Here is a 17,548-nt window from a genome sequence, read left to right on the forward strand (position 1 = left end):
AGGAGACATCGGAAGTCAGGGGACCGGCGGCTGCACCCTCTGTCCCCGTCCTTCCCTGGATCACACCTTCCCAGCATCCGTGAGGGCCTCCTGAGCACCAGAACTACCCTTCCTGTAACTCTCAGGCCCCACCAACGCACTCTGAGCAAAATCACACTCTTACTTTCAAAAGTGCTCGGAGGTCACAGAGAACACTTCCACACACACGGTCTCATCTCCACAAATCCTGGAGGCAGGCGTTTGCAGATGAGAGAACTGAAGTGCAGGGGCGTTAGAATGACTGGCCCGGGGCAGAGGGAGCTGCTTTTGAACCTGAGATCCCTAAGCGGTCTGGGTCTACCGCTCACTTGTCTGCACAGGGCAGGACCGCTGAGCGCCGTCTTCACCTGGTGAGTCAGGGTCCTTGCCCCAGACATAGAGCACCGTGCCTGCCTCTACCGAAGCTGAAGAGTCCTGGGGCGGTTCGAGCAGAGTGGCCATCTGCCCTGACCACAAACACCCACGGGCTGTTGCAGTCGGATTCTTCCGAAGGGTCAGAATGCCAATCAGGTACCGACAAGTTCAACAGCGTTAGAATTTCGGTTTGAGATAAGAGCAGAGCAACCATTCTAAAAATAGCCACCAAAACATGGGCAGAAGATTGCCGTGGTCTCGAGAGAAAGGCAGTGGCTCACTTCCTTCCGTATACACCATGCCCTCCAACCACTTCTGTTTCTCAACACGACTAGTAACCAAGGAAGTTCTCTGATACTTCTTCTCCTTCCAGATCGAGGCTACTACTGTTTTCCTGGTGATCCTATAGAACCTTTCCTTCACCATCCTCGATCTTAAAGATTGACTTTTTCTGTGAAATATGGAGAGCTGTTGTGGAAACACAGGCTTTGGGTAGGAGGCTTTGGCCCTCCGTCCAGCCTCCCCTGCCCCTTCCTGGTCTGACTCTACACCTCCTGCCCCTGCCCTCACCTTTACTCTTTCCCCCATCAGTCCATCTGACTATAGCCTCCCGTTTTTCCAAACAGGTAGACCTCACAAAATTACTGCATAACCTGTGATTTCTCTGCTCTCCAGCAGTGAAAAACCAAGGTTGGCTGACATTCAGTACTGGACAGCCTTCAGAGGGGTAAGATTGTACGGTCTGTACTGCTGCCATGTCGGGCTTGCAGGCGATAAAGCTTGAGAACCATGAAGGTTCTCAATCCTGACAAGCCCGTGGACTCCCCAATTCTCAACCACCACAGCCTCTTCCCTGATGAAACGCAGCAACGTGTCACTCTGGAAGGGTCGTGTGTCTGACCTAAAACAGGCAGCAAAGGTGAGTCTGCGAGGCAGAGGCCGGGTCGCCGGACGTCCTGAACAGGCACGTCCTCGGCTCCTGTGCCCCTCAGCCTGCCTGGCTCAGATCCAGGCTCAGGAAGACTTTCATCTAGTCCGTGTCACCTCCAGACACCGAGGAGTGTGGTGTCACAGCTGTAACCTCGGTGGTCTCCAACCCCTGTCCCCCATCTGCCAAAGCCCAGTCCCACAGGTCCCGTATGACTGTGGGGAATCTGCAAAGGAGAGCGATTATGAATCTCTCCTTGGAGGGACAGAGAGAGCTAAAGCGGCATCAGAGATGTATTCAGCTGCGGGGAAGAGAGGGCAGGACTTTCCTGACCAGAAAAACCTGGTCTCTCAACTCACACCAGCTTTCCAAGGAAGCTGTCCCTCAGGTGGCCGTTGGCCATGTGAGGCCGCTGGGCACTTGAGACGGCGCTGGTCCGAATGGAATGTAAGTGTAAAAAGCACACCAGATTTTGAAGACTTTGTATGAATAAAAGGATATAAAATATCTCATTTTTAAAATGATGAGCACATGTTGAATTGATAGTATTTTGAGTATACTGGGTTAAATAAAACATATTATTAAAATTATTGTCACCTGTCTCTTTTTTACTTTTTAATGTGGCTCCTAGAAAATCTAAAATTATATGTGTGGCTTGTGTTTGTGGCTCATATTCTGTTTCTATTGGACAAAATGCAACAGCTTCTAGGGAAAGGGTGAACATGCTAAAGGTTTGGTTTGAGGCACCCTTTGCAAAATTAGGCTCCTTATACACACCCCAGCGTCAGAGCTGCACAGTGGAAGGACCGGCAAACCAGGAGCACCGACCTCTTGGGCCTCCCACCTCGCTGCAGGGCAGCAGCTGTGCATCAAGGCCCCTCTGCTCTGATGACTTGAAGTCCTTTATCTTTAATATGTCCAAATAATACAGAAAAAAACTTACAGGTTTTGAGATGGTGAATCCGCTGCTGGAATGCACAGGTATTTAACCCCCTGTGGAATGATAAAAAATAAAATAAGATAAAAAGACGATACTCTGTGGAGAAAAACATTTAAAGGAACTATTTACTCAGGTCAAAAAATAAAAAGTAAAAAGGAGAAGTTTTTCACTCATCTTCTACTGCCAAGGAACTGGAGGAAGACTCTTAGTTAAGTTCCTGGTCATTTTCTATGACCATGCACACAAATATTCATGCTCTAGTTTGTAGGTTAGTTTGTAGGGTTTATCAAAAAAGCGAGATAATTGAGTCCTTCCCAGGAAGTGTCTACAAGTTTCAAAACTATCATCTCTGATGCTTGTTCAAATACTCTACTCTTTCAATCTATTTCATTTAAGATCCTGAATGGCCAAAAAGGAAGCACTGATAGTAAAAACCTTACCATGATGACATGTTATATGACAGTCTTAGGAGGAGGAGAGTTACAGTTTCACTGATGCAATGGCAGGCGCTTCACTCACTGGAAACAATTTGATTTATTTTGCTTGCTTTTCAGAAGAGTAAAAGTTTACATACCAAACTAATATTTTTTTAAAAGGATGACCCAATTTGAAGAAAAATGAACTTCACATTGTTCACTATAAAAATCTATAAAAATGTTTACATAAGTTCATACTATAAAAAAATCATGCCAAATTTGAGTTTCATTAAAAACTTGGTTGCCTCTTCTTTGGAGGGATTTAAAGTATAATACGAAAGGTCTTCAATGTCAAGTAAAAATACGAGGTCTAGAAATCTCAGCAAACTTTGCGAAGGAATATGGCTTCATGAAGACTTAAATAAACCACTTTTAAACCTTTCTCTCTTGATAGCCTAATCTAACAGAATCTAGCCACCAGGTCACAGATGATTAATGGGGGGAAACATGTCAGAAACTAGAAAAGTAACCACCCTAAGAGAGTCAAAGAAGGAGAAATATGTGGAATCATGGTACAGACAACCACAAGTCCCTTAGCAGTTGAAGGCATAAAATTATTATTTCTAGAATTATTTGCAATTTTTTTGCAGTTGGTCATTAAAATTTTACACTCAACTCATATCATTAGGAATTTCTGTGTTGTATTTGCTAGTGCAGTCTTGTGAGGAACATGTGGTCCTTCTCCACGTTGTGGATCCCACTTTCCAACACAGAAGCTACAGAAACTATGTTTCTCAACCTCCTTTGCTGTTAGGGTGCAGACTCGCGACCTGATTGCATCATCTGACACACCTACTTGAGGCAGATTTGGAAACAGGACACGGGAAGAGTCAGATGGGTACAGAGCACCTGCTCGGCAGGTGCAGGTGGCGGCAGAGGCGGGAAGTGCTGGGCGGACGTGGCAGCAGGTCGCAGTGGGCAGTCATATGTTGTGCACTGGGCGTTGTTCCTCGAGCTGCAGTTGGCAGCCTGTCTCTCCAGCTCTTCGGAGGAGATCATAGCCCTCGGCTCTCTCTTAACAAGCCCCTTTCTGCTGAGGTGCCTCAGAGTGGAATCTGCTGTCTGCAACTACGATCTGAGTGGCACAATTCCCCTTCCTGTCCCCCGCCGTCACGAGAGGTCAGAAAGATCGTTTCTCCTGCTTATTTCACACACACACACACACACACACACACACACGTATATGTATGTAGGTACATATATATTTTTCAGTTTTGAGTCAGTCATGACACCTTCCAACAAAGGCTCCTTTGGATTGCCAAGAAGATGAGTTTTACTGCTACTTATTCACAGAGGAACACTCCACACGGGGCCGCACGCGCTAACACGCTAACACGCCACGGGTTAGCTGCTGGGAGAAGACTGTGAAGCAGCAGGCTGTCCCTCACTCGAGCTTCGCTTCGTCACCTCGTTGTCCCCTTCTGTCTCTGTCCCCGTCGCCCTGGACTGCGGGCCTTGTGCTCTGCTGGAAACAACCTCCAAACCCGGAGAGGTTTGACAGCCCTGATCTGCAGGGAAAGAAAATGGAAAAGGAAACGATACTGTTAAGAAGAGCCATTTCACGCCTCCCCTCACGGAGGCCAGCAGGCTTGCTGGTGTAGACACACGCGGATCACCTTGTAATCCGCCATTGAAATGACTCATTTACCTTTTTCCTTTTACTCTTAAGTGAGAGTTGGCTGGATCAGGCCCAGACGCTTGTGAAATGCTTCCCTCCCACACACTTCCCCCAACTCCCTTCAGACCAACCCTTCCAGAGGGACGCGAAGGGTTCTCAGGGTTCCACTTTCCCTTCTCCTGCGACTGTCAGTCTCAGCAACTCGCCAGTCAGCGACGCTGAGGTGGGTCCCTCCAATGTGGGGTGAAAGCACCTGTCACGCTTTCCGACTGACAGCCCCTTAATTCTGCAGAATCTAGAGCCGGCCCAGCCCGCATGTCGGGAGGAGAGAAAAAAATGGAGAAAAGGAAGAGAGGAGGGGAGGGTAAATGGCTCTTAGCTTATTGAGAGCGTCCACCATCAACGCCAGCATGGTGTCGGGGGGAGCGCTCTGCTTCTTCAGGGTTCTCCGGACGGGGTCTCGTTCCCCTCTGTGGTGCCTCATGTACGAAGGGAAAGAGGCCAGCGCCACACAGCAGGGGCAAACCGGGAGAAGGTGGCAAGGGGTGTCCCCACTCCGTGCCTGCCGAGGGTGAAGGGGCACCTTTCGGCCACGTGGGTCCCCTCAGCCTCACTAGCTGGGACGGGCATGTGGTAATGACGGCTTCCCATCTGTGACGCGTTTAAGGAGGAACAAAGGGGCTCCTGGCCACAAGTTTGGGGATCCCCTACTGCAAAGGAAGGACGCTGAAAATATAAAATATAAGATCATGTTCTCTCAAAGATAGAATAACAGCACTAATAACCTTCCCTGGAATGATGCCTGGCATACCACAGGCACTTACTAAATGTCTGTTGGATGGTAAGAACAAGGTGAAAATCAGTTAACATGAAGATCACATCACAAGAATAGTACAAGGGAAGAAAAATACTGTGAAGTGCCCAGGCCTTAGTCTGGTGACCACGAAAACAAGAGCCACGCCACGCTGGGGGCACGCCGCACACACACGCTCCAGCGGGACACAGCTAAGAAGCAGCTCACCGTGATCTACAATGAGAAGGGAACAAACTATGCAAATACAGTGAAGAAAGGAGTCAAAACTGTCGAAAAGGTTCAGTTGCTCACCACCCAAGAACGTCTACTTATCCTGGCTTAGTCATTAACAAAGCACACAAAGTATCTTTCTTGGAGGCCACAGACTGCAGAACATAAGGTGCCTGAAAAAAGGCTTCAGATGCCTGCACATGTGTACAATTCAGTTAATTACTAATTCAGAAAGCAGCAAGAGTGCTGGCAGCGTGAAGGACCTCAACGCTAATGAGAAAGCTGGACAGACTTAAAATTATTAAACGACTGGGCTCTGCAGAGGTTTTAATATGATGTGGAACAGAATTTTTCATCTACTTGGACCTAAACAAAGGACCATTCTGTACTGCTGGAGTTCAGAGAGACAGATGTTTAGCTAAGTTATGGAAACTTTAGCAAAAAAATAAAGAACATCTTATTATAGGACAAAATTCTAGAGCAATGTGAAAAATTCATAAGTAATAAAAATAGCAGCAATGTTTCCCTTACTATAGCATTTGCTAGGTGGTATTTCCTCCTTCATATTACCACTAATATTTTTTCAAAAACCCTAAAATCAGTTATCTTCTTTGAAACAAAATTCTTACTAAATAAATAAAAATTCAGTATTTCCGTGATGCTTCAAAAAAGTGATTGCTGGAGAGCTAATTGACATTAAACTTTTATGGAGCTAATAAATGTCGAGTTACAGACTCTCAACTTAGAGAGCTGGCCCAGGAGTGCCCAGTGAAGTACAAAAATAAGCTCAGTTAAGACGGCCATGGTTTCTACGAGGGACAAAGAAAGAGCAACCAATTTCTTTGGACTACATGACATTTTGAACGGCCTCACATGTCCTGAGAATGGCACCAATACTGATGAAATGGGAACCAGAGGGAGGAAAGAGGCCAAAAACATATACACTAAATATTCACAATACCAAGTGACACATCAATTAGTGTGACATAATGTCACACTAATGTGACATAATGTAGGAAAAAAATTAGGAAAACACAGGAAAGAAGTAAGAGTTAGGTGGGATTTGCCAAGGAGCGCTTTTTGGATGAAGTTTTGTTTTTGTTAGGTTTTCAAAGATGCGGTAGTCACCACTCGACTGAAAAGAAAGTTTAGAAAGTATTCCAGAAGCTCTTCTTGAACAAAAGGTTAAAGCTTTCTAAGTCCGTATTCTCAAAAGTTCTAATAATTTTCAGTTTTCTGTTTCAACAAGCATAGTAACCACCAAGAGTAAGGTTTTTGCCTTTCTTTGGGCCTGAAACTAAAGATTACACTTAAAACGATACGTAGGCAAGTACTTGAAAAGCAGGGCCACGGTTCTGATTTCAGGACTAGCGAAGGAATCAAACTCTCGCTTGTTTCAAGTACAATTTCTAAAATTCACTGTTCTTTTCTTTCTGAAACATCATAAGTAAGAGTCTTCTGAAGAACCTAGTTGACATTCTACATTTCAAAGGAAAGGCCAAGCCCTTCAGAGCTGTCTTCTCTCTCCCAGGAAGCTAATGGAGACCAGTTATAGAAAATAACTCCTTTCTGCCTATTTACAACCTAAGAGGAAACGTCAGTAGGAGGAGCAGGGGCTCACTAAGGGGCCAGAATCGGGAAATCCAGGCAGAAACGACATAAGCAGAAATCTTGGTTTCTCATTTATTCCGTTCAGTGCCAGCAGCAACTTGGGTGTGCATGGGAGGACCCCTGAAGAGACTGCGTTTTTCCTTTGACCAGCATGTTTGGGGGCTGTACTACACGGCTTGAGAAAGTACGCTGAAGACCCCATGAAGAGCTAGTTTCACCACATTCCCAAAAAACCCTGAGTCCAGAAAAGAAACATAAAATTAAAGAGAATTAAATTTGGCGACTTCCCTGGTGGCACAATGGTTAAGAATCCGCCTGCCAATGCAGGGGACATGGGTTCGAGCCCTGTTCTGGGAAGATCCCACATGCCGCAGAGCAACTAAGCCCGTGCGCCACAACTACTGAGCCCGCACTCTAGAGCCCGCGAGCCACAACTACTGAGCCCACGCGCTGCAACTACTGAGCCCATGTGCTGCAACCACTGAAGCCCGCGCACCTAGAGCCTGTTCTCTGCAACAAGAGAAGCCACTGCAATGCGAAGCCCGTGCACGGCAACGAAGAGTAGCCCCCGCTCGCCACAACTAGAGAAAGCCTGCGCAAAGCAATGAAGACCCAGTACAGCCAAAAATAAAAAATAAATAAATAAATAAATAAATAAATAGAACTGGAAGTACAGTGTTGAAAAAAAAAAAAAAAGAATTAAATTTGAATTGTCTCACACCTGATCAGAAGCAGGGCCACAGCTTATATACTAATTTTAAAAAAGTCTCTCTCACTTGAGACAATCACTCTCTCCACTTTTTCGGTGTGGTAAAATATACATAACATAGAATTAACCATTTTAACCATTTTAAGTATACAGCTCACAGGCATTAAATGCATTCACATTCACATCCCTGCCACCCGTCTTCAGAACCTTTTCATCTTCCCAAATGGAAACTCGGTCCCCATTAAACACTAGCTCCCACCCCTCCCCAGCCCCTGGGAGCCTTCTACTTTCTGTCTCTATGAATTTGACAACTTCTGCACTTTTATATAAACCTAAAGGTAGGTAAACTCTGAAAAAATTAGTCTGGCCACACTCTTAAAGGTCACATACCCAACAGATGGCAACTGCTGACTTGAAATTGCTTTTGGACAAACATACCAGGTTTGACAGCCTCACTGTCTGTTTCCAGGGCCCCTCCTGGCAGAGTCTCAGTGCAGAGAAAGCCCATGAAGATGCCCAAATCGTTCATGTACGTGGAAGCCAAGCCCAGTTCCTGGCACATACATTTTGATTAGTATTTTTCCTCGATTTAAGAATTTTCACCCAGCCAATAACATTTGAAAGGGAAAAAGTACAGTACAAAATTATATCCATAAAGAGATTACATCTGGAAAACCTGATGTACGTCTGTGGACTAAGAACTGGAAATCAGCATAAAAGACCAAACAGGGAAGGTCCAGAGGGTGAGGTTCCCGCCATCTCTCTTTTTGGTTGTTTATACCGCAGCAAAAATCTCAAAGAAACTACTGTGGAAAATCACCCCAGAAGCTAAATGTGGCCCTTTAGTTGTGCCATATGATACACGTCTTAAATCCAGGTTCTAAACCGAAGATGCATTTTCTTAACGTCCCCATTTGCCACTGATTCTTCCTGCATCAGCTAAATTTAGGAAACACCACCACAAATAACAACTTCCAAGAACTCTGTGGTGCTTGGTGGGGAGGGGAGGGGTGGGAAGGTCAGAGTGGAGAGACAAGATTTAGCCCTCAGTTTGATTTTGTGAGAAAAAATGCAAATGAGAACCCTCCAGCACCTGCTGGCTTCTTTCAGGTTAGTCAAAAAACGACATACATTTGACTCGTCAGGTCAACAGGTGGAGAACCCAAAGGCTTATTTTTGCTCAAACTCCGTTTGTTAATGCGGGCACAGTCCGCTGGAGTCCCTCAGGCTGCGAGGGTGGGCGATGGGGAGGTCACGCCAGTCTACCACCCAACCCTCTTCCGCGATCTGGGTTCTGTCTGAGGACCTGCTGGTGCACCCGACGTGACTCGTGCAAACAGGGCAGTTTCGGCAAAATCTCTCCAAATCGAGCAATGCTGCAGTGTAACCTAACGGGCGTTAATGCTACACGACCATGTTGAAAGTCACCGTGAATGAAACACTCCTCAGGAGTGATCGGCAGTGGACCAAGTTTGCCTGTAAAAGACACAAAGGTGGATTTTTATCTGATCATGTGTCTCGGCTGGTGAAACACCCCGCCTGCAAAGTAAAAAGACCCCCTCCCAAGCTCTGTGGCTCTGTTACGACCCCCCTTCCTCCAGCTCACCAAGCCCGGGCACCTGCTGCCTGAGCCCCCCAGGCGTCCTGCACTTTCCTGCCCACCCCTCCCCAGGCTCCTGTGGATCCTTCTCTCCATCAGGAGTCTTGGGGGGCACTTCCTCAGAGAGCACCCCCGTCCCAGGCTGACTCCAGCGATTTCTCTAACTGCCCCCCAGCACCCAACGGGCCGCACAGGGCGCCGGGGCCCCAGCACAAAGGACAGTAATTGATTTGAGGGTCAGTCTCTCCCTTAGACCCCAAGGGTGCCGGGGCCCCAGCACAGAGGACGGTAATTGACTTGAGGGTCAGTCTCTCCCTTAGACCCCAAGGGTGCCGGGGCCCCAGCAGAGAGGACGATAATTGACTTGAGGGTCAGTCTCTCCCTTAGACCCCAAGGGTGCCGGGGCCCCAGCAGAGAGGACGGTAATTGACTTGAGGGTCAGTCTCTCCCTTAGACCCCAAGGGTGCCGGGGCCCCAGCAGAGAGGACGATAATTGATTTGAGGGTATCTCCCTTAGACCCCAGTTTCCTTCAGTGCCTGGGTCCCATCTCACTCATCTTTCTTGCAGCACCCTGGCACCTCTCTCTCCAGAGATCATCAATACATGGTCACTAAGTGAAGGAAGGGAGATCCACTTTTAGAATCTTAAATTCCAATGTGCCCTGAGAGTCCCGTGTCCAGGGGGGCCAGAGGTCCCTAGAGTTGGCAGGAAGCACCACCCAGGGCAGGCAGGCAGGCCAAGCCATCTTAAAGGGCGATGTCTCCATCTGCAGGGTCCTATGAGCTCTAAATCTCAGCAGGATGCTGTGGCCGGTCTCACTAACAATGAAAAACGATTACTAAGGTGGAGGCTGGCCAGATGCTCAGAAATTTCCAGGAGTGCATTAAACTGGGGACTCAGTGGCCCCAAGTTTCAGACCCAACACAGGCCCCTGGAAGCCGCTGGCTCAGTCCCTGAGGTGCACCCGAGCTACGCTCCCTGCCACCTGGCCACCAAGACCAGAGGTGACAAACAGGCCCGTGTGTGTCGGGACACAGCCCGCCTGTTCATCTGCATGTGGCCTGCAGCTTCTCTCACGACAAGGCGCGAGCCGTCACCAGCACAGACCAGGCTGCAGAGGTGTCGCCCGGGGGTTTGGAGGGCCGGGCTCACGCATGGGTGCGCTGCCGGCTGGCCTCGCCTCTGTGCGGGAGGGTGCCCAGCCCCTCCTCCGCAAGGAGCTCAGCATTTGGAACGCTGTCTGTGGTCCCTCTTGCAGGCGGCCAAGCAAATGAGTCCAGACTCCCTCCCGCCCAATGGGACGAGACCTTCCCGCAGGCGAGTGGCCAATGCCGCAGATTCCACTGGGGCTCGATCCTCGGCACTTCAGGAGCTTTTTCTAAGCAGCATTCAAGGTCCCTCGGGCCTAACATCACGTCCTCCAAGTGGGGTCAGACCCCAGAAATGGTGTGTTTCGAGAATGAAGCAAACACTGACCCAGAGAAGGGCACAGCCCTGCGAGCTGGCCAGTCCTGCGTGGGGGGCGTTGGGGTAAGGGCATGCAGAGGTGGGATGCGGTAAAGGCCAGCGCGTGCGTCCGTGACTCCCGCTTCTCCGGGGCGTGAGGAAGGGCGCGCTCTCCAAGGCAGGTACGTGTGGACGGCCAGATTGCACTGGATCTCCCTGGCACGTGGGTCACCGACATACCACAGTGCGGGGGTCCAACCCCCAACACTACAGGGGAGGGGCGCCTTCCTTGAAGGGCAACACTTCACCAAGCCCTCCCTCCCCGACGGCTGCCGCTGAAAGCAAGCTGACGGGCTATTTTTATTTTGACAGCTGCATCCTCTCGCAGTGGGCACAGAGGAGAGAACTGCGTGGGGAGGCCAGAGGTCCCTCCTGGGGGTGGGCAGGACGTTAAGACAACTGGTTGAAACCACTGGTCTTGACGCCACTGCAAGTGCAGGGCTGGCAGCAGGAGAGGGTCCCAGTGGAAAAGTGGGGAAGTGTCAGGTTACAGGAACACGGGAGTGGGCGTGGGAGAAAGGCAAACACTTGGGAAGGTCGTTCTCACTTTGTTCGCCATGAGTCGGGGTGTTCCAGGAGGCCGTTTGAATTCAGTCCCTTTGGGTTGATCTGGGGATCTGGGAGTGTCTTCCAATTGGATTCCGTGGGGCTGGTCTGGTTAAACAGGTAAATTCAGGTTGGACCAGCTCCACCGTCGCTAGGCCCTGATGACTCTGAAGGCCAGTACAGTCGGCAATGACCTCTGAACTACTCTGGTTAGGAACAGTTTCCAGGACCGGAACGCTCAAGCCGAAGTCCAGGCTCCACTCTGTTGTCTGAGACGCCTCAGGTGATCACACAGTCAGGGCAGCGTCCCTCTGCAGCCACTGGGACAAGGCAGGGTGGCCTCTCCTTTCTCTGGCTCTGGCAGTAGTTCTATGGATGATCTTCCTTTAGTTGGGACAAAGCCTGGGAAGCGACCAAGCCTGTCCACAGTTGGCCGTCAAGAGGAGGAGGGTCCCACCCAGAATCCAGAGGCACCCGTGTCCTCTCCGGCAGCCAGCCCTCCACCCTCACCGCGGAGTCAGTGATTTTCCCTTAGAAGAGAGCGCAGAGCTGGCTGCAGACGCCCCGCTCAGTTATGAATGCTGAAACCACACCTGTGCTCCTCGTGGTGATAACTGAGGGGAGGGAAATAATTTCTCACTCCAGACCTGGGGCCTCTGCCACTCTCTGCCCCGGCACACACGCAAACGTCCCGCCACATCCCAGGAGTCAGAGCACAGAGAGGGGAAGGCAGGACCTCGGCTGCAGTGAGGCGATGACACCACCTGGTACCGCTGCTTCGCCCCCAGCTTCTGGAGTCAGGTTGGGCCACTTCCCTTGCAGGTGTGGCAGGCACAGGGCCCACTGGCAGTGCCTACCTGGTAATGAATTATAGGAGCACCTGAAAATAGCAAAGCTGCTTAGGGTTTTATAAAGTGCCCACAAGAATTCTATTTTGTCTGATAAAACTATTACTATGCCACCTTTCTTTTGGTTCATGTTTGCTGTAGCCCCGTTTCCCATCCTTTGATTTCTAACCTTGCTGTGTCACTTTGTGGAGATGACTCCTCTACTTCCCGGTGTCCCAGTTCAGCCCTCACGATTTCTGACCAGGATTACCGTAAGAGCTTCCCAGCAGTTTCTTTGGTATCTGTCTCCCTCACTCCATCCCATCCCCTAGTCAACATCTTGGAAAAGAAATGTGAATGTGTCACCTGACTTTGTTCATAAATCTTTGCTGAGTCTCTGCTTCGCACAAGACGAAGCGCAGACTCCTCAGCTTGACGAATAAAACCTTTCCTCATCTTCCCCACGCCTCTTCCTCCAGCCTGGCTCCTGGCATCCCTGCCCTGCTGAGCCCTGTGCTTTGCACACCTGGTGCCCTGCACACACGCCCTCACCCAGAATCCATCCCCCACTCCAACTGCCCCTCCTCACCACCACTACTCAGCAGACCCTCTTATCCTGTGGGGTCACTCCACACTGCCAGCTCTGTGGCGAGGGCTGGCTGACCCAGCGGGGTTGGTGCCCCAGGCCCCTCAGCTCTGTCGTGCATCCGCAACTCCGCACCGTTTAAGGGTCTCCGTGCCTGTCTCTTCTTAGTGCTGGGCCACAGCTTACTTCTCTTTGCATTTTATCCCCAATCCCTGCTACAAGGTAGGTACTCAATTAACATTTGCTGAATCTGAAGGAATGACTCCCAATTTAGCCAAAAGGAGAACTGAAGATGGCACCGCCCTCACCCCACCATGCTGACCACCCTCTCCACTCTGTAACCAGACGACATCCACACGTGTCCTTATTTCCCCCTTCCTGACCAGCCCGGAAGGGCTGGTCCTACTTGAGACACACCTCCCCACTGAACGGGACATACCAGTCCTGCAAGGCTGCCTCAACACTCCTCTTCACAAAGTCTTCCCCAACCCCCGTCCACGGGCATGAGGATGTCGTATAAACAGACCAACTACCACCCAGCGCTTACGGGCAACCCCGCTGCAGCGTGTCAGTGCACACTGCCATTCCAGCTGGAGCAGAGGGGAGAGACCACGTGTCACACGCTGCTCCTGAGACCTTGGTTTGGAAATCCTGGCAGATTCTGCCACTAGCATATTCCCCGCTGAGGACTGGCAGGGGTCTGAGCTAGGAGTGCCCCCTCCAGAAGCAGCGCTTGGCACCCATGCTCAGGACGTGATGGCACAGGGGAGTCTGCAGAAGAGAGAGGAGACGGAAGCTCAGCAGGAGATGCTCAAGAAACTGGGACTTGACTGAGAGGAAAAGTCTAGGAAGAAGAGTGTTTTGCAAAAGTCTTCAGTTACGTGGAGCCTGGTCAGTAAGTGTGAGAACTAGACAGAACGCCCACAGCTGAAGTGCCAGGAGCTCCAGGGAGCCGGGCAAAGGGAAGTTAACACATCTCTTTCACTTAGAGACAAGAAGCACTGCTTTCCTGCCTGGAACCAACGCAGGCCTCGGCAATTTCAGCCCCTCTGGCTCATCCGCGCTGGAATTCTGGCTTCAGAATTCCATTTGTCACAGAAGGTCCGCAGCCAGGGGAGCCGCCTTCTTTGCACTTGACGGCCCACACACGGGGAACTCAGACACAGCTGGATTCAAGAAAGAGCGATTACTAGACAGTTTTCGATACCTACCATAATCATTTCTATTTGAGTCATTTCTATTTAAGTCTGGGGTTGGCTTCAAACAAATTTACCTCAACACATGAAAGCTGCAAACTTTTGGCACAGGAGGTGCCACTGATACTCAAAGACTTTACCGGAGAGATGGAAACAACTGTCAACCTGAGAACGATCCCAGGTCGAACAACAATTTGCTTTCAAAGGCCCTGGACCTCATCAGCAATTATGATAGTGTGGTGGTTTTTGTAATGCCAGTAAAGTAACAGAACTCATCCACACCGACCAATCCGACCAGGAAACCCTGCCCAGTGCTTCAAGCTGTATCACTAGGGGATCTGTGAATCCTAAAAAAGGACATAAACTCATTTAACTGAAACATTCAAGTAGAAGTACAACATAACTGACATTGAAAATAAAATGCATATAGTTGAAAGGTGTGTCATGGGCTTTCTCCTCCCTTTGAAGATTAAGATGACTAAAGGAGATGCTTTGTATCCACTGACCGAGGATGACAAGCACGCAGTGTGTCTGAGGTCACACAGTCACATGTGAATCCATGGGAAACATTGTTACCAAACACAGAACCCATTCCAGCCAAGCCTGGACATCCAAATGCAATCTACCTGGCACTACTCCAGACATCAAGTGTGGCCACCTGCTTACCTTCCTTCCCTAACCCTCTTCCTTCAAAATGATACTATGAAGATACTCCCATTGTAGAAAATAAATAGAGAAAAAAGTGAAACTCATCCTTTCCACCCTCTTCTCCTATCCTACTGCTCTTTACCATTCCTAGGGGTCTGACATGGTCCTTTCAAACTCTTATCTGTGCATTTACACACTTATTTATGTACATACAGGAATACATTATTGATATGCAATTTTACACAAATGGGATCATACTGTGTAAATTATTCTACAACTTGCTTCTTTTGCTTAGCAATTAACCTTTTACTGTGCACACATGTAAGCCTTCCTCTTCTTTTTGAATTGCTGCAGAGTATTTCTTTTATACAGATGTATCACAGCTGACAGGTACCCTTCTGCTGAATATGTGGGCTGGCTCCAATTTTTTGCATTACAAACAGAGCTGCAGTGAACCTCCCTGCCTACATCTGTGTGTACAGGACAAGGCATGTGGCTTTCAGCAATTCTCTTCCCCGTGCCAGGGGAAATGTGGCCAATAGCCCCTGTGACTTGAAGGTCATGGACAGGAGGGGCCTCAGAGTCCTAAGAGCTGAGCTGACATGGTCACCAGGTAGGCAGAAAGGCAGAGCTGGGTCTGCCTACGAAGCCTCCAGAGGAGGACAAGGTAACCAAGGTCTCCCTAATGAGTCAGAACACGGCCCCGGTGCCTGGAAAGTCCTCCCAGCCTTTCATGATCAGGCCACAAGCTCTCGAGATCCGAGAGGATGTCTCAGCCAACCCTCCCGACCTCGCGCTGCCTTGGCTGTGGCCAGTCTTCTTTTAATTGGTCGTCACCGTCCTTGTCTTAGACTGTGCTTTCCTTGTAGGACCAGGCTTCCAACGCAGACCAAAGGTAGCTGAAGCACCGCTGAGAGGTCAGCCAGAGAGTCACAGAAGAGTCACGTGGTTGCAGGAACTTAGCAAGAGGGAATTCTGAACTGGAGGCCACTCCAGCTGTGCATGGCAGAACATCTGCACCTGCCCAGGCTTCCTGACAGCGGGGGGCGGGCAGTGAGGCTGAGCTGCATTAACGGACCTCTGGCCTCACAGATCACTGGTGGTCAGTATACCATTCTTGACACTGCTCTTCTTTCACACCCTGATGTCAGCCACAAACGACCGAAGACACGGCTTCTCACCTGGCAGTGGAGCTTAAATGCACTTGGCTCTGAGTCTGTCAGCAAGCATCTGCAGAACCAGATCCAGGCTGAGTGCTGGGGAGACCGAGAAATCCAACGCGGCAGAAATCCACTGCCCACAGTGGCCTAAGCCCAGCTGAGGAGCCGGGACGGAGATGCTGAGAAGCTCGGCCATCAGACGGAGGTCAGACAGCCATGTGATGACCTGCAGGGTCTGTCCCGGGGCACGCACAATTCAGGACCCAGCAAAGAGTGCAAACTACAAGTATTCCAGGAAAAAGGGAAGAATTCCTGAGGTTGGAGGTCACTGGGAGTGTCCTTCTCAGAAAAGGAGCTGGGCCAAGGTCTGAGGGAGGGTAGGACTTGGGTGGGCAAAAGAAGGGTGGAAGAAAGAAGTGGACACAGAAGCATAGTTTCTTCAACTTCAAATGCCATTTCACACCTTGGATTGGGCTTGTTTTACATTTAGGAAGCCAACAAAAATTTTGAGGGTGAGAAACGGGGTGGGTCACCAGACAGAAATGCAGCAGGGGAACGAGGTCCCTACAGGAGCCTCTCAGGCTCTCAGCGCCACTGTCCAAGCAGACTGGGCATCTCTTGGAGATACACACTTATACATACAGACACATAAATAACAGTAAGTATCAGAACCAGGAGAAGTGGTCAACTACAAACAAAACTAACGACATTAAATTCTGAGTCTGGATACCTCAAGAAAATGTCTTTGGTGTTAAAGGAAATATAAAACAGAATCACCAGGAATAAATGCTGGCCTATGAAAACATCCTATTCTTGAAAACAAAAACAAAAACAAACGCTTAAATGGTTCAAAATATAGAAGTCACAACTTAAAATGGGAAGAATATCCAAGCTGAACTCAAGCTCAAAAAATCTATCTGGCATGCATGCAATGCCCTGATTTGAATATATGTATATAAACTATTTTTTTTGTATTTAATCCTAAAATATAAATCATTTAAAAATTAAATTGTTTCTGTTATTAGCCCAGTGAAGGAATGAGAATACTTTTTAAAGCATTTTTGTTAATAGTGAAAAATAGTTGTTTCCTGCAGGTGCTCTGGTTAAATACCCAACATGAAAAATGAAACAAACTCTGAAATTTTTACATTAGAAAGATAGACTTCTGGTTCTTTTTTCAGAGGAAGGGAGAAACCTTTCATTGCTCAATATTACTTCCTCAGCACCTACAAACAACACGGGGCTTCTGATTTGAAAAAGCACTGTCTTTGTGACAGGAGTTTTCACCATACCTCAAATCTGGAGCAACCCGTAGGCGCTGAAAACACAGCTCACAAATCAGGAAACACTTTCAGCAAAGGCAGGCCACTGCCCCACCCAGTCTTCAATGTGGAATCGGAGGAAGGGATTTTTCCCCCTTAAATGTTATAATTACAGATTTCGGCTTAATTCCTACTTGAAATTCATCTACATGGCAATGATTTCTCCCCCCGCTCTGCCATTTGCTAGCAGGTGACGTGAGCAGGCCGCCAGGTCTGGTTATGCCACGAAGGAACCAGGACACTGCTATCCTCCAGGCTGGGTCCCCAGGGCCCATGGGGGATGAGCAGGACCGACGTGGTTCTGTGGAGTCAGGGCCCCACCCGAAGGCATATCCTGGCACTCTACCAGCCAGAACGGTACCAACCAGATTTTCTAAATCCCCAGTTGTCTCCAAAGGCCCAGCCAAAAGCCTAGCACCGCAAATGCCTCCAGACTGACGTGGTAAAGGAGGAACCT

The 17,548-nt window shown here is 49.1% G+C and overlaps 1 protein-coding gene across 1 annotated transcript in view; it reads right to left on the reverse strand.

Moving 5' to 3' along the window:
• The window catches only part of DUSP22 (dual specificity phosphatase 22), a 45,816-nt gene that overhangs the window by 8,757 nt on the left and 19,511 nt on the right, over positions 1-17,548 (reverse strand). Inside the window, 1 exon segment of the mRNA XM_068557649.1 lies at positions 2,265-2,314. Coding sequence (XP_068413750.1) covers positions 2,265-2,314 — 50 coding nt within the window.

The sequence above is a fragment of the Eschrichtius robustus genome, chromosome 12 (genome assembly GCF_028021215.1).
Source record: "Eschrichtius robustus isolate mEscRob2 chromosome 12, mEscRob2.pri, whole genome shotgun sequence".
Classification (NCBI taxonomy): domain Eukaryota; kingdom Metazoa; phylum Chordata; class Mammalia; order Artiodactyla; family Eschrichtiidae; genus Eschrichtius; species Eschrichtius robustus.